Raw genomic sequence first — 23,278 nt, 5'->3', positions numbered from 1 at the left:
AATATTTTTTATTAATGACCTTGTAGTGGGTTTACACAGTCAATATTCAATATTTGCAGATGATAAAAAGCTGTGTAAAGTAATAAATACAGAGGTCGATAGATTAGCATTATAGAGGAATTTGTGAAAGCTTGAGGAGTGGGCAGAGAAATGGTTGATTAGTTTTAATGTAGATAAATGTAAAGTTATGCACTTAGGCCATGAAAACAAAAAGTACAATTATGTTCCAAACAGTCAATTACTTGGTAAAACTGCATCTGAAAGGGACTTGGGGGTATTGGTGGATGGTAACTTAATTTAAGTGGCTAGAGCCATGCGGCTGCTGCTAAAGCAAATAGAATCATGGGATGTATCAAGAGAGGAATTGATTCTCGTGATAAAAACATAGTTTTGTCCTTATACAAATTCCTGGTCAGACCGCACATGGAATGTTTGGGTACAGTTTTGGGCACCAGTGTATAAAAAGGATATAGTAGAGCTTGGAATGGGTGCAGAGGAGAGCAATCAAGATTATTAGGGGAATGGGGAGACTATAATACAATGACAGATTACAACATTTGGGATTATTCAGTTTAGAAAAAAGACAACTGAGAGGAGACCTCATTACTATGTACAAATACCAGTACAAGGATCTCTCTCTTTTTATACTTAGGCCTGTGACCAGGACAAGTGGGCATCCTCCATGCCTAGAGGAGAGGGGATTCTACCATCAACATAGACAACTGTGCTTTACTGTAAGAGCAGTGAGACTATGGAACTATCTGCTGCAGGAGGTTGTTATGGTGGACTCTATGTACATGTTCAAGAGAGGCCTGGATGCCTTTTTAGATAGAAAAAATATCACAGGTTATGAGGATAAAACATTTATTTAATTCTTAAAGGTAGGACTTGATTGACTTGTTTCTTTTTCCGGCCTTATATACTATGATACTATGATAAGTTAACACTGATGTAAATATGTGTGAGACTGCTAGTGTATAGTACATGTTAAGGTAGCAAAAAGGAGGCATTGTTTTCCATTTAACACCTTGGAAAATATATTTGCATAGTTCCCAGAATTCCTTAGTGGAGCATCTATGGCTTTAAGTCTCCACACGCCTTTAAGGTGGCCTTAATTGGCAATCTCTCCATAAGGAGAACACCTACCTTCTGACCCTAGTATATAGTAACAGTGACACAAATACTTCTAAAACTAGTCGTGTAAAAATTAATATACTACTAAGTCTAGCAATGTAGGCTAACATTGACAAAAATAGGTCTACCACTGGTAGCGTAGAGTAACACTAATGCAAATGATACAATGACTAGGACTATAGGGTAAAAGTGAAGCAAATAGGTCTAAGACTGATAATGTAAGGTAAAACTGATGAAAATACTTTCAGACCAATGCTGCTTTACAGTAACAGTTATGAAAATAGGTCTAAGACTTGTAGTGAAAGGTAACAATGACACGGCAGTGCTCGAAGATTTCAAGGGTCAGCACACTGCTTATTGGTGCTGGCCATTTCCAGCAATTTTATAAAAGCTGGCCATTTCCTGCATTCCCCACCTGATCTATGTGCTTCTTGCCTTAGAAAAAGCATCCCAGCGATATACCTGCATTCCTGTGTCTCCTGCGTTCCTGTATGTTCCTGTGTGTACCTGTGTATCCTGAATTCCTGTTTCCGCGTGTTCGTGTTCCTGCTCCTGAGTTTCCGTGTACTCCGTTCTTGTGTGTCTGTGTTCCTGGGCTGTCACCACGGGCTAGCACCTGTAGAATGACCTAGGGGTACCCTGCCGCAATAAGACAATCCCACTTTGCGGCGGGTTCTGGTGAAGACCAGGTGCCACATAGACTCCGGTCCCAGGTGTCGGCTAGTACCACCTCCCGCAGTGGTCCAGAGGATTCACTCATCCCCAATCCTGAGAGTAAGATCCGGGCCTTGGATCCCGCCGAGGTTCTGCTACTTGAAATGGCTGACCTTGCCACCTTCGTGCTCCAGCAGTCACAACAGATTGCCACGCAAGGACAGCAACTTGCACAAATCACCGTCTCCTTAAAGCAATTGCTGGCTACCCAGCACCTGCTTACAGTACCTGCAGTAAAACCGGTTTCTATGGCTGCATCATCTACTGCTGAGCCCAGGCTGCGTCTATCCATGCCCGCAGTATGACTGCGAGGCCAAGATATGCAGGGGCTTTATTACTCAGTTCTCTCTACATATTGATTTGATGCCTTCACATTTGGCCACAGAACGGGCTTAGGTGGCTTTTGTGATCAGCCTTCTTTCTTTGAAAACCCTGGAATGAGCTACTCACCTCTGGGATAGGAACTATTCAGTCACGGCTACTCTTACCATGTTCCTCGCAGAACTTCGGTCTGTCTTTGAGGAATCTGCCCGTGCATCTTCTGCTGAGACTGCACTGTTGAACCTGCATCAAGGGGACTCTTCTGGCCTCAAGCTGCCTCGCTTGCAACTTTTAAAAAGGGACTGTGTACTCAGATCAAAAATGCCCTGTCTGTACGGGACCTGCCGTCTACCTAGAATGGTCTAAATTCCTTGGTTACTTAGATAGACATCCGTTTCTCTGAACACAAGGAGGAACAGCGGGTTGAACTAGCGCAACCCAGAGTCCAACGATTTTTCTGCCTGGCTCCGGTTTTCCAAATATCTCCTCTGCCATCTCCTACGTCTGCTACTGAAAAGCCTTTGCTAGTGGGTAAAACCCGGCTAACACCCCAAGAGCGCTCCACGCGTAGAAAGGGAAATCTCTGTATCTACTGTGCCAGCATGGAACTATTCCTCCAGTCATATCCAGTGCGTCCACAGCATCTAGGAAGTCATTTACACCTAGGGTTCCTAGGAGGAGCATCCCTAGGTGAAAATAAATCTTCTCCATGCCTGTATCTTCCATTTCTGCTCAGCTTTGGAACCAGTGATCCTGTTCAAGTGTCAGCCTTCCTGGACTCCGGTTCTGCTGGCATAATTTCCCAGTGGTTCATCTGGAGAAACCCCTGGTCATATCATAAGTCAGTGGGCAGATCCTCTGTGACCCAGTCCAGTATTGAACCGAACCACTGTGCCTACAAGTTGGGCCTATGTGTTTCCCGGTCCACATCCTCGGTTCTATTGGGATTTCTGTGGTTGCAGCAACACAAACCCGTCCTCAACTGGCAGACTGGGGAGGTTCTTCGCTGGGGCTCTGAGTGCCAGTCTCGCTGCCTTGAGGCTCTCCGAGCAGTGTCCGCCAGGTCTTCTTCTGAGTTTTCCAAGCCGATGGTGGGTCTTCCTGCTGTTTATATGGACCTCACTGATGTCTTCTCAGAGAAAGAAACCGAGACTCTGCCTCTGCACTGTCCTTAAGACTATCCTATAGAGCTGCTACCAGGCACGTCTCCTCCACGTGGTCAGGTATATCCTCTCTCCGTGCCTGAAGCTGCGGCTATGTCGGCCTATATTGAGAATCTGCAGAAGGGGTTCATCTGCAAATCCTCTTCTCCGGCCGGTACATCATGCCCTTTGGACTCTGCAATGCGCCTGCAGTGTTTCAGAGACTTGCTCTACACCTGTGTTGTAGTCTACCTAGATCTTGGTGTTTTCTTCTGACCTAAAGTCCCATCAAGTCCCGACAAGTTCTTGTCTCTATGCTAAACTGGAGAAGTGCCAGTTCCATCAGCAGAATCTTCCGTTTCTTGGTTACATCATCTCTGGTGAGGGCCTTCAGATGGATTCAGCCAAGTTATCTGTGGTACCACAGTGGACTCACCCTGTAGGACTTCTTGCCTTACAGAGCCACCTACTACTGGAATTTTATACCACATTTTACCTCTCTCGTGTCTCCCATTGTGGCCTTAACTAAAAAGAACGCTGATCCTAAACTCTGGCCTCTGGCGGCCAAAGAAGCATTTTCCAAGCTTAAATCTCCCTTTGCTTCTGCCTCTGTCCTTCTCCTGACGCGGAGAAACCATTCCAACTAGAGGTGATGCTTCCTCTGTAGCTGCTGGAGCTGTTCTTGCCCAGAAAGGGCCCAAAGGCCGAACACTTACTTGTGAGTTTTTCTCTAAAACCTTCTCTGCTGCCAAGAGGAATTACTCCATTGGAGATCATGAACTTCTGGCTATTAAACTTGCTTTGCAAGAGAGGCTCTATCTTTTGGAGGGAGCTCATCATCCAGTCTGTGTATTTTAGGACCACAAGAATCTCCTGTACCTCCAAACTGCTCAGCGCCTCAACCCACGACAAGCTCGCTGGTCCCTTTTCTTTTCTTGCTTCAATTTCCTGATCCACTTCCGACCTGCTGAGAATATCAAGAATAATGCTCTCTCTCGTGTCTCCGATGTTGTTGAAGAATCGGCTCCGCAGCATGTTATCCCTCCTGAAAGACTGATTCTTGCTGCTCCAGTGGATCTGTGGCAGCTACCTCCTGGAAAGATATGAGTCCAACCTACTTTCTGGAGAAATATATTGACTTGGGACATTGCTCTCGGGTGGCTGGGCATCCTGAAGTGCAGCGTTCAGTAGCTTTCATTTCTCGCTGCTATTGGTGGCCAGACCTTGTCAAAGACGTGCGGGAGTTTCTGGGTTCCTGCACATTCTATGCTCGTAACAAGCCATCTTGCCCAAAACCTGCTGATCTCTTGTTCCCGTTACGCAGCTTCCTGTGGACTCACGTGGCCATGGATTTTACTACGGATCTGCCATCTTCCTCTGGAAATTCCGTCATCTGGGTGGTAACTAACAGGTTCTCGAAGATGTCTCATTTTGCTCTGCTGCCAGGTTTGCCTTCAGCTCCTTGTCTGGCTAGTCTGTTTTTCCTCCATATATTCCGGTTACATGGACTCTGGCGTTCCCTCTGCAATCATCATTATCATCCCCAGACTAATGAGCAAGTGGAGAGAGTCAACCAAACTCTGGGCTGTTACCTTCCTCATTTTGTCTCGGCTCGTCAGGACAACTGGACCACCCTGTTACCGTGGGCCGAGTTCTCCTACAACTCTTTGGATTCTAGGCGCTGCCCCAGTCTTTATTGTCTTTGGATGAATTCCATGCCCACCACTTCCTCGGTCTGTGCTCACAGATGTCCCTGCAGTGGAGGAATTGGTGCAGGATGTCAAATTGATCTGGGAACAAACACATCAGTCTCTGCTTCAGGCGTCAGTCTGCACTAAGACTCAAGCTGATTAAAAGTGCAGATCTCCTCCAGTTTTCTCTCCAAGTGACAAGGTGTGGTTATCATCCAGATACATCCACTTGAAGATTCCCAGCTACAAGCTTTGCCCACATTTTCTGGGGTCGTTCGAGGTAATAAAACGCATAAATCCTATGGTTTATAAACTACGCCTTCCTCCCACTATGCGCATCCAGAACTCTTTCCACGTCTCGCTCCTGAAGCCTGTCATCTTGAACCATTTCTCTCAGCAATCTCCTCTTCCGGCTCCTGAAGCAGACTCCACTGATGTCTTCGAAGTAAAGGATGTCTTGGACATGAAGACAGTAAGAGGGAAGCAGTTCTTCCTTGTTGACAGGAAGGGGTTCGGGCCTGAAGAGAGATCTTGGGAGCCCGAGGACAATATCTTGGACCGTGGCCTCCTGCAGAGGTTCCTCCAGACCAAGAAGAGGGTGAGGCCAAAGGGCGGGGGTACTGTCACGGGTGTCCTCCTGTGTTCCTGTGTCTCCTGCATTCCTATTCCTGTGTGTTCCTGCTCCTAAATTCCCGTATCCTCCACTCCTGTGTGTCTTTGTACCTGCCCCCATCTACCTGGACCTTCTGTTGCTGAACCTGGATTGGACTTGACGTTGCATCTCTGCCACCTGCCCCGACCCTGGACCTTACTATGAGACTGTCTTCCTCTAAGGTACCTCGACCTTAGCTGTCACCATGGGCTAGTCACGCCTGTGGAACGACCTGGTGGCAAGACCATCCCACTTTGCAGCGGGCTCTGGTGAAGACCAGGTGCCACTTAGACTCCTGTCCCAGGTGTCGGTTAGTACCACCTCCCTTGTTGGTCCAGAGGATTATCTCATCCCGAATCCTGACACAACACTAATGCAAATACTAATTAGACTAGAACTGTAAGGTAACAATGATGCAACTAGGTCAAAGACTTGTAGTAAAAGGTAACAATGGCACAGATGCTTCTAAAACTGGTAGTGTAAAGCAATAAGGTAACGCAAATGCAATTGCACCGCTACTTTGCTGGCCTGACAAAGATGCAGTACCAAAGTTCTAACACATAGCCTTACCACTTAAAACCCCACAATCTGCTGCACCCATCAGGTTTTTTCAGGTAAGCTCATTTTCTCCCAAATAAAATAATAATAAATATAATATAATAATAATAATAATAATATAATATAATAATATAATATATATAATATAAAATAATATAATAATATCTAATATAATATAATATAAAATATAATAATAATAATAATAATAATAATAATAATAATAATAATAATAATAATAATAATTATGGATTTAATTTGTCAAGGTTCCTCCAATTCAAGCTGTCAAATTAGGGACTTAACTTTCATTCGATAGCTGTACTGAGGCTATTTAATAAAATTCTGTATGATGCTAGAAATGCAAATAGTACTAAGACTATCCCTGGAACTGCAAATAGTATTAAAAGTGCTCATTTAAGATAGCCCAATTTGCAGTTACAGTAACATACAACAATAACATGGCCCTGCACCATAGCAGACTATGAGTATTAAGATGCAGTTCTTCAGAGTGCTCTAAAAAGGGCAATGATTTCAGATTTTCACCTGAACCCAGTCATAGCAGCCTCCTTTATCTTTCTTACTACCCTAAAAAGAGCTATCATTTGGTTTTAGGCCTGCCCTCCTGCCTACCTCTAACTCCTGTCTGTTATGTCACAGCCATGCTCAAATTGGGGTAAGCTTTTGATGGTAAGGCTCAGCAGTCAATCAACCAGCTTACCACATCTTATCACATTTTCCTCGAACACAAACCCAAAACTATATTCAATTTCCTTTAATACTACCACTCACCAATTTTATCTCTTTTTTTTACTTTATTTTTTTGACATCTTACAAAACATAAATTCCATATGTTCAACATTACATTCGCTCATAACATATACATTCTTTTGTGGTGTAGAACTGGCAGCATATCAGGTCTAATCCTGGAATCTCTTATTCTGATACCTCAGATCTTCCCCCCTCATTCAATAATTGGGGTGGCATCCATCTTCATCTCCCATAGGTACCAGATCTTTTTCCTGACTTTTTATTGTTTTAGTCTCTTTGCTAGGGCTTTCTTTGACTTCTATAATATTTGGTATTTCTATAGACTTCCATTTCCTGGCTATACACAGTCTTGCTGCAATTAATATGTGTGATATTACTCCTCTACATTGCAGGTGGAATTTATTTACCCCTATATGTAAATTTTATCTCCATCTTCAATTTTACAGCTGCTGCTTATGCTGGCCTGACAAAGATTGTGCTCTATCCTAAGCTCATTTTTCCCTTAAACATAACCAATTACTGACATGCTGGGGTTTCTATTGATCATGGTGTACAGTTGTTTTAATTGCGAATGTTCCTCCAATTCCAGCTGTCAATGGCTGGCTGTGTATCTTTTTTAAACTAGCTTTGGGTACTCAAATATCATTTGTTTTATAGTCCTGTGCAAACACCATAATAACTCCCTTTGACAGTGACTGCAAAAAAGAATGAGGTGGTTATAATCAAGTTAGAGCTCAGATATACTGAGTTTTACATAATGTAAAGCATAATTAATTTAAATAAAGTGAAAAATACAGAATCTATTTCTCCTGTACAGCTTATCCAAAAGACATGTGACGAATAATTTGCAGCCTTTTAGAAACGAGCTCTAGAAGAGACCTTGACAAGTAATAAATTCAAAATACAAACACAAAATGAGGTCACACATTTTGCTATAAAAAGTTTAAACAGACAATATTTCCTGCCACACAGATTGAGATTTCTGCTATGTTCTCAGTTTTAGTTTTCAGTCTATTTCGGATGTGATTTATGAATGAGCCCTGAGTCCTGCCGAGAAAATAATAAACTGAAATTGTATCTTTTTTCTTCAACCATAAGCAATGGAACAATCTAATCAATTTCCCTGGAAATCAACTTAGTACATTCAGAGTTCAAAGATACATTAGGAAATAATAATGAGTAACACTATAAAGAAGCTACTGGCATAAAGCAAACCTATCATTCCAGCTGAATTCTCAAAATAGACTCTGTATATTAACTTCAAGGGACAAAGTCACCAGTTTTAACACAGCTGTCTAGGATTGCCTCTTTTAGTTGAAATATTCCCAGCTTACCTAAAAAAAATCACTACCAAACCCATATGTAACTGAGCCTTTTTTAAAATGAGTGACTTTTAGAAGCTTAAAGTGTAACATAACTTTTGGTTCTACAGTATGTGAGCCTATAGAACTAGAGATACAGGGAGTTAAAGACATAGCCCCAGATATTATTATTGTCTCTGCACCAGTTTTGTGTCTAAGTTTGCACTAAAAAATGGTCTTTTGTGCTTGCACATGTATTCATTAAGTTTTTGCCCCACTTTTGTGGTTGTATTTTGCCTGACACTTTAGCAAGCTTGCGGCCGTACATACAACCCCCATAGATGGCAATGACTGCACAGAGAGATACGATGCCACACACGTTCCTTCCTATTTCTTCAACTGCCTGTATTATAGATAAGATTCTTACCTTTAATATGTAACCAAAAGAATGGTTCTAGAACTTAAGATAAGGGAAAGGAAAAATTACTCTCTCCCCCGTCCTCTAAAAGTGATACAAAAAAGAAAACATCCTCTGTCTTAAAGGAAATCTACCATCAAAACCAAGCATGATAAACCAGGGGCCGTTACTCATAGATCTAGGCACCATGACTGAGGAAATCTTCTTATATTTGTTATCCATGGCCTCCTTCATTCTAAAATCAATTTTAAAAATTATGCTAATGAGCCAAAAGGGCTCATTACCAGAGCCCCATCCATGCTGAAGCTGTGTATGAGCACTTTCCGCTAATTCTGTATGCTGAGACTTCTTTTGCTGCTGTGAGATTACTATAGGAAGAGGGAGGGTTTAGACTTGCTCTTGCACAGTGTAACAGAATGTAAAGCTACATCATGGAGGGTCTCTGGTAACGGCACCCATAGCCCTTCTGGCTCTTTAGCATATTTTTTAAAGTTGATTTTAGCAGGAAACAGTCCATGGATAAAATATATAGACAAATTACCACAGTCAATGAACCTAGATCTACAGATGTTTGGTTTATTCAGCTTGGTATTTATGGTAGATTTCCTTTAAGATGGCACATGTAACATGTAACAGAAGTGTATGAGAATATTCTCCATGAAATAAACATTTGTGTCATGGATGCTGTGTTCCTTTCCATTCTGTTTCATGTCATGTTTTCCAGTGTTGTTTTCCAGAAATATGTGCGTTTTACAGCTTCAATGGGTTGTTGTATATCAATTTCTATAAAATATTATTTTTATTACTGCAAGAAAAGAAACTATGAGAAAAGAACTATAAGTATTGTTTGTGACAACATACCAACATTATTTGTTTCAAAGAAATCTTATTGCAAACTGAAAAACAACGTATTAAAATAATAGTAAATGTAATTATAATATGCCACAAGCTGCAAATACAGACTATGCCATGTATATAGCGAGAAAGAGAGACAGTAGCTAAGATGAAAAGCTTTTTTATATCTAAAGTGCACAATATGCTGTATTCAATGAAAAGATTTCACAACACTGCACCAGAGTGCTCCAAATCCAGCTACTATCCAGGAATTTAAATTTTTGGTATGATTTAACCTCTCTATAACATTGTCTGCATCTGTATGTGGTCAAAACTGCTAACAGATTCCCTATAAAAAGAACCTGTCAGTTACACTAACCCGCACTAACTTATAAAGGACACATGGAGGAGCGGTTTCCCAAGGGTGGGACAGGATACTTCTCCTCTATAACCACTCCCTAGTGCCCAGTCGCAGAGCACATGGCACTATGTACTCTGTGGGAACTGGGGGAGTGCTAAAAATGTGTCTTCTGGTGACAGGTTCCCTTTAAGGCAGAATTCTCTTTGGTTTTCCCTTAGTGGAGTGGATATTGCCACCTTCCTTACTATTCATAATGTAGTTGCCAGACGGCTTCAGATTTTCAGAAAACCTTAAAGAAGGACATGGCACACACCACACTTGAAGTCGCTAAAAATGTCTTAATTTGGTGGTCTCCTGTGTCCTCCTCTCATTATCTGTAGTAATGGCTCCTGTGTCCTCCACTCATTACCTGTAGTAATGGCTCCTCTGTCGTCCTCGCATTACCTGTAGCAACCTCTCAGTATATATAAAAAAAAGTAAACTAAATACAGCAGAAGGACCGTGCGCTCTGGTGGCGTACACACTATGACATCAGCCACTTTCTGACATTTAGTGTGTGTTCTGCCAGTGACAGTTCACACACTCACCACACACACAATGATGTTAGAAGCGGCTGATGTCTTAGTGTGTGTGCGCCCAGCACACATGGACATGCAGCTGCTGGAAGGAGGAAGACAACCAGCAAGAGCATCAGAAAGGTGAGTACTGGGGTTTTTTTACTCGAATATAAACTGACTGTTTTTTTTCAGCACATTCTTTGCTAATATTGATGATTGGAATACAATTTTTAGGAAAGAAATTTTTAGGGATTAAGTTTTTGGGGTGGGAGTCTGTTGGGGGATGGGAAGGGATCTTGAAGGACAATAGTATTTAAAGGTTTATTGTCAGGGAAGGACTTATATTCAGGGTGTAGAATTCCTGAAATATATGACAATTGGCATCTTTTGAAGTGTCCAGGCAGTTTTTTATGACATCCTGGAGTTTTTACAGCCTGGTAAACCCTGACCTGAAGACTGGTCTGTGCAGATCCCAAAGGACATTTGGGCACCTTCCCCCTCCCCCTCCTGCATCAGGACTTGGAAACTAAGAACTGTTTAAATATTCCTGGACTCCCCCCTCATTAACTATTTTAACTAATCAATCAATGGGAGGTTCTGAAACCTGAACTAAGCAGAGAACATATAAAACAATATGATCTACAGAAAATAGTGTTCACTGTATGGGGGCTGCTTGACAAGCTGGGTGTTCCATACTTCTCCCCCCTCCAGGGAATCAGGAATTTCTTTAATTTGTAAGTTTCTGTTATTTTCTCCCTTTTTATTTTATAACTGTTTTGCTGTGTTGTGTCATTTTATTTTGTCATTCTTTTGTTTTAACATCTATTTGGTCACACTGAACACTTACTTTTGTAATTAAATTACTTTTGTAATTAAAGCTCCTACTTTTTGGTCCCTGTATGCTCTGCGAACTCATAGCCTTGTAAAGTGTGGTTAGCTGTGTAACTGCTAGAGAGCTGAGTGTGCATGTCTAGTGGTGTGACAAGGTGACTGATTGAGAAGCAAGAGTGGATGTAGAGTGAGTGAGATACTTATTGGTCCTGGTATAAATGCAATAAGTGATGACAGCAGAAAATAACTGGAGTACTGGAGCTGTATGAGGAGTGATTTATGCTCAATTTGTGTCTAGAGTGAAAGGTGAGTGTAAGTTTGAATAGGCTAAATTGACCTGTACAATTGCACTCCAAGTCATGTGATGAGGGAGATCAGAGAGCTCCTTCCCTTCTGGGCCTCGCTGTGCGCCCATAAAACATCCACATGTGGGACGTCTCCGTACTCATGTGTAATTGCATAACAAATTTTAAGATGTGTTTTATCTTTTTATCTTATGGAAATTTGTAAATTTTAGGGCGAAATGAATGTATTACGGACAAAATTAGACCATTCTAAATTTCCTCACCGTTTTGTTCTAATTACTATGCAGGTTAAAAATCTTCCTAAAAGCAGTTTTTAATAGTTAGAAGGGTGAACTTTTGAAAATGGAGCGATTAATAAGGGGATTCTAATAATTTTACATTTCAAACGCATTTAAAGCAAAAATGATCCCAAAAATGTTGAAATTTTGGGAAAAAATGGGGATAAACTCTGTTCTTATTGTAATCTATATACCGTCACAGAAGAATATGAGATGTGGGAAATGTTAGTAAGTAATTAATTTGGGTGGTAAAACTATCCGTCTCATAAGCAGATCATTTCAAATTTTGAAAATGACAAATTTCTCAAAAAAACGTAGCAACATTTTTTTTTTTATAAATAAATGCCGAACATATCAACCAAAATTTACTACCAACATGGAGTGCAATGTGTCACGTGTCATCCAAAAATCATTTTGGTAAGTTAAATTGTTCAAAAGTTATAACTATATACCATATATACTCGAGTAGAAGTTAACCCGAGTATAAGCCTAATTTTACAACCAAAACTGGAATTACTTATTAACTTAAAGGGGTATTCCGGGAATATGAACGTCTGACACAAAAACCCTTGATGATATAAATAAATGAATTCAACAATACTCAATGTCATTAGTCACAAAACGGAGCTAAAATAATATGATTTTATGATTTACAAAATTTATGGCCTCTCTAAAGTAGGTGGAGTTATCACTAAGATGGCCGCCACTGGAAACTACAAGTTCCATGATCCTTTAGTTCTCAGTAACTCCTCCTACCACTTGTGCTCTGTTTTCTTGCTTTGTTACCATAGTAATGATGTGTAACTGCCATCACCACAACACTGACCATACTGGATGCACTGCAACGTAGTGGTGATCACATGACCCTGCCCAGGCAGCTGCAGGACATGTGATGTGGACATGTGACTAGCTGCCATCTTCTTTTCTGCGACGGACCGCGCGGAGGAAATTAACGGACTGATTAAAGGGCAGTAGCATTTTAATTCTTCATTACAGTCTATGTCACCAGCATTTTCTGCTAAGAGGAGCAAAATTTTAAATAACAAATAATTACACCTTAGCTTATATTTTGAGTGCCCACTTGTATATGAATTATGCTGATTCCTGGAATACCCCTTTAAGTATAAGCCAAGGGTGCAAAATGCATCGGTCACAGCCTACCATTATATAGCCAGCAAGCCACCAGTAGTATATAGCCAGCCCGCACTAGTATATAGCCAGCCAGCCCCCTGCAGTACATAGCCAGACAGATCCCTGTAGTATATAGCCTGACATGCCACTGTAGTATATAGCCAGCCAGCCCCCAGTAGTATATAGCCAGCCAGCCCCCTGTAATATATAGCAAGCTAGTCCTCTGTAGTATATAGCCAATCCCCTTTTGGTATGTAGCCAGCCATTCCCCTGTAATATATAGCCAACACCCTTTAGTATACAGCCAGCCCTCTTTAGTATATAACCTGACATCCCCTTTAGTATATAGCAAGCCCACTTTAGTATATAGCCAGCCATACCCCAGCAAATAAAAACAAGGAACTTACATACTCACCTTCCGGCGCCCCCGATGCTTCTGTGGCTCCCCTATGCTCCCATCCCTGTGGCTTCTCTTCTTTTTTCTCTCTGCTGTATTACCCAGCAGACACTTCCATGTGTTCTGCTGGCTGGCATGCCTCTGCCGGCTATAAGAGCAGAGAGAAGAAAGAAGAGGAGAATCGAGGAGCCACACATATTATCGGAGAGCTGCGCCGAGCATCAGGGGTGCTGGAAGGTGAGTATGTAAGTTTATTTTTTTATTGACTTGTTTATAAGCTGCAGTGGGCTTTTTCAGCTGAAAAACTTGGCTTTTACCCGAGTATATACAGTAAAACAACACATCACAAAATAGAGGAAGAGGCTTAACATACAAATTGGCTACTCCCTGAAGGGGTTAATATATTAAAAATGAATCACCACATAAAAGAAGAATCAAGTTACTCTAAAGGAATTTTTGAAAAGGTACTGGTTAATCCTTTTCTACGACCCGTTTCTCATAAATGATCTGCCAATGAAATCTTAGTGATTCACTAAGATCGTGTGCCCTATTTCCTGCATGTGTCGCTCCCCCGAAAAGGTCCGCCGGAGTTCACCTTCTTGTTCCCGGTGCATGTAAGTGCTTGGATTGCGACACAATTTGAAAGTTAAATCTGGGGGATTGTCCGAAGATTCTGGATATACAGAATAAAAAAACTGCCTCATGTCCCATTCTCTTACACAAAAAAAACAAAGTAATTTCTAAACCCTTAAATCCTATTTTCCTCTCAGATCCCCTCCTATCCACCAACAAACCCCACCCTAAAAAGTTAATCCCTAAAAATTTAATTCCAATCCATTATGAATATCCAATCAGGATTTAACCTTTCTTTCCAACAACTTGTGCTAACAAACTAAGGTAAAAGTATTCCTACTATATTTTCTATTATACCTAAAGGGGCCTGCCTCTTCCCTAATCTGTAATTTAATAATCCATAAACCTGGCCTAACTCGTAAATTTACATATTACTAAAATAAAGTTTTTAATAGGGGCGTGGTGCAACCTAAGCTTCCAGTACTTGGCCAGGCTCCTGCAAAGGCAGGAGGAATCTACCATCAGTTCTACTTCTGATCGTAGAGTCCTCGTAGTAGGTTTCCTTTAAAAATCCCTTAAGGAACTTGAAGTTGGTCATTATTAATTTTTTATATGTTCATAGTAATTACTTTCCCAAAAGAAGAGTCTGAAACAAGTATGAACTTTACGCAAGCACAGGTTAATTGACACCATCCAATGTAGTGTCATCTTTTTGTTATATAAAGTGTACTTTGCATGTGGCACAACCCCTCATGAGTGCTACTGTTAAACTATTCCAATATCCAAGAGGGATACCTAAAATTCACATGATACTGTACTCTGGTACTTAAATGGGTATCCCTAGAAGACAAGTTTCTTAAATGTACCAAGAATATCAAAATAACACATTCTCTAATACACTGTTACCGACAGAAATACAGCATTTCACAGATATATTTCCAACCTATCTATATCTGCGTGGTCTATTCAATCAAAGTTTAGGGTGGGCAGACAACTTGCCCTTGTGTCTACGTAGAGAGTTCTCGCCCATATTTACACTGACCATCACTGAGTTATAGTCCTTTCATGGGCAAACCCCTTTAATCATTAAATGAAAGATGTATCAATTTTAAATACAGGAATATCTAATAAATAGATAATGCCTTAAATTATGATTGTAAACTTCAGTATTTATTTAAATGCCCTATGAGCCATACTTCAGTTATTTATTTAAAGTTTGATACTTTTTAATTGTGTCTAATAATTATTTTGATTTTATTTAATTTTTGTTTTGAATATGTTCTGTGTTTATGCCTACATATTTTTATATGATTTATGTGCATTTCTTTATAATCACTTTATTGACACATGAACGAAACAGAATAGCATCATAAAATAAGGAACATTAATTGAGGTACATCAGAAATAACAACATACATCATAATGTAATAATTCATAATTCGTGGAGAATTCGGCATTAGAAGCAACAACCACAATCAGCGAAATGAATCAACCCTGGGTGGGACCAGAGGGGGACCTGGATGAGGGTTCCCATTGCAGCTGACAGTTTCTTAGCATGAGACCAGGCCTGTTTGGCCAGCCTATCCAGATTCAGAAGGTGGTGAGGCTTATAATCAACAGGCTCCAATACGGGTCACAGAGAGCGTAGACAGAGGAACCGGGCAAGGTGGCATTCAGCGTCAGGCATCTGTCACCCAACTACCGAGATATCAAAGCTGACCCCCCAGTAAATATAAGAAGGGGTCCAACAGAGCTTCCCCTGCCTGTGCTTTGGGCAAAGTGGACAGATGGAGCTTTGCCAACTATTTCTCCAAATAAAAGAGGTGAACAAGGAGTCTAGCTAGCGAAAAGCCATCTGGGCACTGGGATACCTGCATGCTCCATCTATTGTGCACAATAGTTTAGGCAGTGCAATCATTCTTTAATGTGCATTTTTAGTCTATACTTAAAAAAGGGAGCCCAAACAGAAACACTAAAGTCCTGAAATGCATCATTCCCAGAGACCACCAAATAAATCCATTATTCTAGCAACTTCTAGTGTTGTGTGGGCCATGTCCTACCTACACACTTCCTTGATATTTGTAAAGTTGACTCCCCATCTATGCATATTTAAGCTATTTTAACTCTGCCTTGACTCCTGATTGACAAGGGGCCTGCTTTCTGTTCCCATGAGCCAACTCAGCTCTGCTAGATCTTTCACACGCTGGCTCTGTGACTGTTGAAGAAAATTCCTGAGGGAGGGATGAATGAGGAGATTGAGAGAAACACTGGCTGTCTTTCATTTGCTGAAGAGAAATCAGCTCTAACTTCTTCAGGAAATATCTTCAATTAAAGGCATGGCTGAGCAGGAAGGACATGAATAAACCCGAAACAGCTCAGAGATATTTCTATATTCAGAACCACATCGGGTCACATAGATGGTTTGTTAACTTAAAATGACTGGAACTTTTTAGGTATGGACAGAACCAATAGTTGTACTGTTGTACATTAGATATGTTTAGATATATATTTGGACCCATGTTTTGCTTACTTACACAAGAATTGTGACAAATTTGCTGCCTATTATAAAAAATCTCACCAACCAAGACACTGCCCATCTTGTCCCAATCCGCCTTCTTTTTTTTCTAAGAATGGCAAGAATGGCACTATATGGCACTATAGGGCACAAAGAAGTCCAACATAAGTGGACTTTAGAGAGAACCTGGTAATGTTAAAGAAACATTAAAAAGCAGTAAATTTATGGTTGGCAAAAGTATTTTTGAAACGAACAAGCCGGAGGCTATTACAACTGACCTTCCACATAACTGGTATCACATAGATTGGTATTTATTGTGTCACTTTGTTCTTTATTTCTGTATTATAATACACTGGTCTTTTTCTGTAGAAACTACATGCAATGGCCTTAAATGCTTTGTTCAATTTCTTCTCTTTTAGGTCTTCGAATTCGGCTCTTCAATTTTTCCCTGAAACTTCTGAGCTGTATGTTGTATATAGTCCGTGTCCTTCTGGATAATTCAAATGAATATAAAGGATCATGGTAAAATTTACATACACTTAATAAGTGCTGAATCAATGTTGACATTATGAGTTTCTGCAATTTTAGCTCATTTTAAATATTGAGACCGGTGAGGGTTGGTAAAATTTTTTCATTTAAAACTCAGCTGCACATTCACAGCTGAATGTTGTAACTTTGTAGTCAGTGGCCTTTCTGTTGCTGCCATTTTCAGTGCAACTTTCCAGTCTGATGAGATGCTAATGAGGGTCCAGTGGCTGGTTCAGATAAACTTTCCTTTTTGGCTCAATGGGTAGAAACTAATCATCAGCTCTGCAGCAGTGGTCTGCAAGGCTTGGAAAAGCCTTCTTGGAGCTTTGTGAGCTTTGCAGCATCAGCAGTACAAATCTGTAACGTGTCTCTTGTCTCCAAAAGCAAGACCCAGAACCCAGGGCTGCGGCTCTACTTATAGATCCTGGGTCTCAGCCCCTGGAAAGTTCCAGGGTACTATCCAATGGGACAATCTTCAATAACACCGGGTGACATATCAATAACATCATTATAATACATGGTTAATATACATTGCTCATTACATTTACCCACTTGGAGAACTAGACAGTGCTTTTTTTATACTATGCAACCTACTAGGAGGAATTTAATGGGAGATGAGCTTGGGAAAGCTGTATCTCTGATTTACACAGCTCAGTATGATGATCAGTCCTACTGGGCCCAATCCAGCAAGATTTTTAAACATATAATTTAGTATTATCCCAAACTACAGGACATTACACAATCATAGTAAGTAATAGCCAAAGTCACAACTAGGCACCATGGATGAAAACCTGTATACAAAGGATTCTCCAAAAACTTAGCAGAAGGTAGGTTACTCTAATATTTTCTCACGCAGAACAAATAGGTAACCAAATAACTTTTAAAGGGGTTTTCCCACGAAATAAAATTCTCACATTTCAATCCCTAGTGATGTTAACACAATAAAGATCATTTTAACCCCTTACTTTACAATTGTACTCAGTTTTATTGCTGTTTTAGCTCCTATCTCTCCCTCTGCTGCTCAATGTAAAATCCCAGGGTGTGGGCGGGGACTCTCTAAGCAGACACATTATGATCCATATAGTTCTGTGGGGTGACAATGTGGTTAGATTATCAGGTACATGTGTATATACACTTTCATCTCGCTTCTGACATTGTACTAATACACTGACGCAGAGAGATGGATCAGAGATGCACGAGATGCAAGATGCCTATTACACAGAGGCTGACAGACTTTTACACTGTAAGCTCTGCTATACCTCACAGATATGTGCCTTCCACCCCCTTCTCCTGGATCACTTATCTCCTTGTAGATTGTAGTTTGCTGCTTCTCTCTCTGATCATGATCTCCTGGCAGAAAGTGATCAGTGAGTAACTCTGAGCTCCGTGCAGGGGGCCTTTCGCTCTGCCCATAACTGCATTACAAGACCAGCTCAGACACAGGAGTGTGCAGAGACTTACTACAAGCAACAGACAGATAAGGTCTTTATAGCAGAGCTGACTGTGCTTTTTATTGATTAGGTGAGGGAGCAGAGTCTGTTATATTCATCTCAAAGATCTCATCATCTCTCATTTCTGATATGTCTCATCTCTCTTTTTCTGTGTGTCTGGTGGTAGTAGAATGTTCAGAAGCTAAATAGAAGTGTAGATAAACTATGTACCCTGATTATCTAAGCACATTGTCAGGCACATAGCTCTCTAAACAGGCACAGAGGTATCATGATGCCTGTTTAGAGAGCTCCTCCCACACTCTGGAATTTTACACTTACCATTACTGCGATATAGGAGCTAAAACATCAATAAAACTGAGTAAAATTGTAAAGTAATGAGGTTAAAAATTATTAAGTAAACATCACTAGGTGATTAAAATTTAATTTAATTGGTAAACCCCTTTAAATAATTCCAATTTTTTTTTCTATGGAGAGACTTGATGAGACTGTGGTGGTAGGTTTCCTTTAAGTATAATCATATTTACATTTTGTTTTCTATATGAAAATTCCTTGTGCTCATTTTTGTCATATCATGTGATCTCTTATTACCAGCTCAGAATTATGAAACTTTCTGTACATGAAGAGAGGTCTCATTCTCATTTCTTGATGACACAAGTGCCTAGAACAGTGGTGGCGAACCTATGGCACGGGTGCCAGAGGTGGCACTCAGAGCCATTTCTGTGGGCACTCAGACCATCACCTCAGGACAGAGTTCACCATATAGGACCAAATCCTGCAGTCTCCGGCAACTTAAGAGATACTGTTTTAAAGCGACATTTCATTGGCTGTTTGTAACTGCGAGAAAAGTGAGAGGCTGTTGACAGAACTGCAATGTCTTTGGAGGTCATCCTGCTGAACCCACCATTCTCATTCTACAGAGAGACCCCAGAGAGAAGCTACAATGAGAGTCTGCATTTGCCCTTCTTTCAACTGTATTGGTGGCCTCAGGAAGAATTGAGGAAGAACAGATAGCATTAAGTTACTCCTTAAATTGCTGTGTTGGCACTTCACGGTAATTAAGTGGATATTAGTTGTAGCTTGGGCACTCGGTCTGTAAAAGGTTCGCCATCACTGGCCTAGAGTGTATCACACATGCTCTCTACGTAGTGGAGCACAAACTATCACAGCTACTGAAGATTATAGGTGACAAAGTTATAATGATATAAAACTGTGTAGATATAAAAGCGTAGCTTATTATATTTTGTAGGAAAATATATGGGAAGTATCGCCACATGGTTCTTCTGGAAGACACAGATGGTACAATCTCTAGCTTTCCATGTGATACCCTCCTAATGCCTCATGGAAAAGAGTTAAGAGAGATTTAAGTGTTTTCATGGTGGCTGATGAGAACAGAGAGGTGGCTGTGTTTTTTATAGTGTCATTTAAAATGTTGGATACAAATACCGGGCACTAACTCACACTATACAAAATAATTATTTATTATACCTAAAAAATATTGATAAAATACATTACAATAATAAAATGTGCATAAGTAGTCACCACAATTGGACAATATTGTATTATATGTGTGATAACTATAATATCAAACATGAGTTATAAGCTAGAAATATATATACATTATGTAACGCGGTAGACATATATGTCGCAGTTAGCATAAATAAGATCAGGGCAACGTAGTAGGGTGGCACGAAAGAGCCCAAGTGCCTTCCCCTGACAAAACTGTTAAAAATAATAGTACAAAATTAAAAAAAATATATAAAAAATATAAAATGGAATGTTGGAGAGCGAAAGAAATTGTATCCTTTGTATACAATGTTGCAACACTTCACACAGTCTTGTAAACCTTTGCTATATAGATTTTCGGTTAAGTATGTTTTGGCTATTGCATTTTGGACTGTACCATGTAATTATAGCATCAAGACTAGTGATGTACTTTTTGTCCACCATGTGTTGTTTTTATGGGTTGTTTTTATGTCATAGTGATCATTATAGGTTATTTTGTAAATACTTAATAAAGCTTTTACCTTTGATAAATCAGTTGGTGATTTATTTTGTATGCCTTTTTGATTCAGTACAGGGTCTGAGTGTAGGTATATAACGTGGTAGGGTGGCACTAAAGGGCCCAAGAGCCTTCCCCTTCCAAAAATGTTAAAAACAATAGCAAAAAACATAAAAAATATAACGTGGAGAGCGAAATAAATTTTATCCTTTGTGTACAATTGTGTTGCAACAATTCACACAGTCTTGTAAACCATTGCTAGAAAAGATACAATGTTGCACAGAGACCAAATTTTCCAATACCGATGAGCGACTAGTTGTTGGGAAGTATAGATGTTTAATCACAGTTATGTACCGTATATATACTCGAGTATAAGCCAACCCGAGTATAAGCCGAGACCCCCAATTTTACCGCCAAAACTGGGAAAACCTATTGACTCGAGTATAAGCCGAGGGTGGTAAATGCATTTATTAAAAAAAAACCCACCCCAGTATATTGCCATCCTGCCCCCAGTAGTATACAGCCAGCCTGCCCCCTTAAGTATACAGCCAGCCCAGCATGCCCCCTTAAGCATACAGCCAGCCCAGCCTGCCCCCAGTAGTATACAGCCAGCCCAGCCTGCCCCCAGTAGTATACAGCCTGCCCCCAGGAGTATACAGCCAGCCCAGCCTGCCCCCTTAAGTATATAGCTAAGGGTCCTCTTCTGTCTTCTATCTTCTTCTGTCTTCTGTCTTCCACAGGGCGCCGCCATGTTCTTCTCCCGGCCGTCGCATAGTATGACGTCTACAACGGCCGCTTCAGACTATGCACCTGCCGGCCGGGAAAAGCATGGCGGCGCCCTGTGGAAGACAAAAGAAGATAGAAGACAGAAGAGGACCCGCGCGGACATCAGGGGAGCAGCGCTGCGCATCGGGGCCACCGGAGGGTGAGTATATAATTTTTTTTTTTTCTAAGTGCTGGGATCGCTATTGACTCGTGTATAAGCCAAGTTGAGGATTTTCAGCACATTTTTTGTGCTTAAAAAACCCGGCTTATACACGAGTATATACGGTAAATGCCTGTTAGTACTAAAACAAGTATTGCAGACAGTCATTGGAGACCTGGATGTAGTGTTTTGTCGTACATATAGTCCAATGGAACCTGTACATATAGATGGTTAATTGCCATTGACAAAAGATTAGCTGCAGCAAGTATATATCATATATGTGACTATAGACATAGAACACTTATATAAGTGTACATAGAACACTTATATAAGTGTACATAGAAACTCATCAGCTGCTGAGGAAGGAGCTGAGAAGAAGCTCAGAAACATGTCTAGCACAATTACTTTATCGCTAAAATGAAGAACGATACATTATATTTCCTTTCAAAGACAAGAATTATCAATGGGGAGATTGTGTCTGGAAAAATCACTTGGAACCCAGAGATAAGCAATCAAAAACTAGCCATATAGATTGTAGAGATCCTCTATACACAACTCCTATTACGGAGATCGCAAACCAGCTGACTACATCGGAGTAGCAAACCAGCTGACTACATGCGCATGCAAAGCCAGAGAATGGCGAAGTTAGAGCTCCCTGCTCTATGCTCCATGATCAGGACAGTGCAGCGCTACAAACAACCCATATCACCAAAGCTAAAGTCAGTAATGGCGTGGGGTAGCATTTCTTTGGAGGTCCCCACAGCCCTCCATGTGCTCGCCAGAGGTAGCCTTATAAGACCATATGATCGTGTGGTTGGCCCTGGGTTCCTCCTTATGCGGGACAATGCTAGACCTCATGTGTGTAAGCAGTTCCTGCAAGATGAAGGCATTGAAGCTATGGACTGGCCCACTCATTCCCCTGACCTGAATCTGATTGAACACTCCATCTCGCTCCATCCACCAACGTCACGTTGAACCACAGACTGTCCACGAGTTGGCTGATGCTTGAGTCCAGGTCTGGGAGGACATCCCTAAGGAAACCATCTGCAACTTTAAGAGTAGCATGCTGAAGCATTGTAGGGAGGTCATACAGACCACCCACAACACTGAGCTTCATTTTGACTTGTTTTAAGGACATTAGATCAAAGTTGGATCATCCTTTAGTGTGATTTTCGACTTTAATTTTGTGAGTGACTCTAAATCCAGGCCTTTATTGGTTAATACATTTGATTTCCATTGATGTTTTTTTGTGATTTTGTTGATATAAACATTCATCTTTGTACAGAACAAAGTATTCAATGAGAATATTTTATTCATTCAGATCTAGAATGTGTTATTTGAGTGCTCACTTTATTAATTAACCCAAAATGCCTGCAAAGGCTTGCTAAGCATTTTTAAAAGGTCCCTTAGCCTGGTTCAGTAGGCGACACAGTCGTGGGAAGATTATTGACTTGAAAGTTGTCCAGAAGACACACTGCACAAGGAGGGTAAGCCATAAAAGGTCATTGATAAACAAGTTGGATGTTTACAGAGTGCTGTGTCATTGCATATTAATGGAGGGTTGAGTGGAAGGAAAAAGTGTGGTATAAAACAAAACAAGCTGCCAGGATAACCACAGAAGTAATGGCCATTTAAAAATTTAAGGCAAATTCACAAGGAGTTAGTGCTAAATTTTGCATTTCATTTAGAAATCAAGATCCCGGAGTCCAGAGGAAGAAGGGAGAGAAGCACAATTCAAGTTGCTTCAGGTGTAGTGTGAAGTATTTACAATCAGTGATGGTTTGTGGAGACATGTCATCTGCTGCTGTAGGTCCACTGTGTCTTATCAACACCAAAGTCAGTGCAGCCATATACCAGAAAATTTCAGAGCGTTCCATGCTTTCCTCTGATGACAATC

General features: G+C 40.7%; 1 protein-coding gene across 8 annotated transcripts in view; it reads left to right on the top strand.

The window, feature by feature from the left end:
* Positions 1–23,278, top strand: part of KCNT2 (potassium sodium-activated channel subfamily T member 2) — a 537,964-nt gene that overhangs the window by 247,891 nt on the left and 266,795 nt on the right. For all 8 annotated transcript variants that reach the window (XM_072126927.1, XM_072126928.1, XM_072126923.1 and 5 more), the window contains exon 3: positions 16,898–17,000. In XM_072126927.1, coding sequence (XP_071983028.1) covers positions 16,898–17,000 — 103 coding nt within the window. The remainder of the gene's footprint in view (positions 1–16,897; positions 17,001–23,278) is intronic.

The sequence above is a fragment of the Engystomops pustulosus genome, chromosome 10, assembly GCF_040894005.1.
Source record: "Engystomops pustulosus chromosome 10, aEngPut4.maternal, whole genome shotgun sequence".
In the NCBI taxonomy this organism is placed as follows: Eukaryota; Metazoa; Chordata; class Amphibia; order Anura; family Leptodactylidae; genus Engystomops; species Engystomops pustulosus.
The sequence above is the reverse complement of the archived record's forward strand: the minus strand, read 5'-3'. Positions and strand labels throughout refer to the sequence as shown.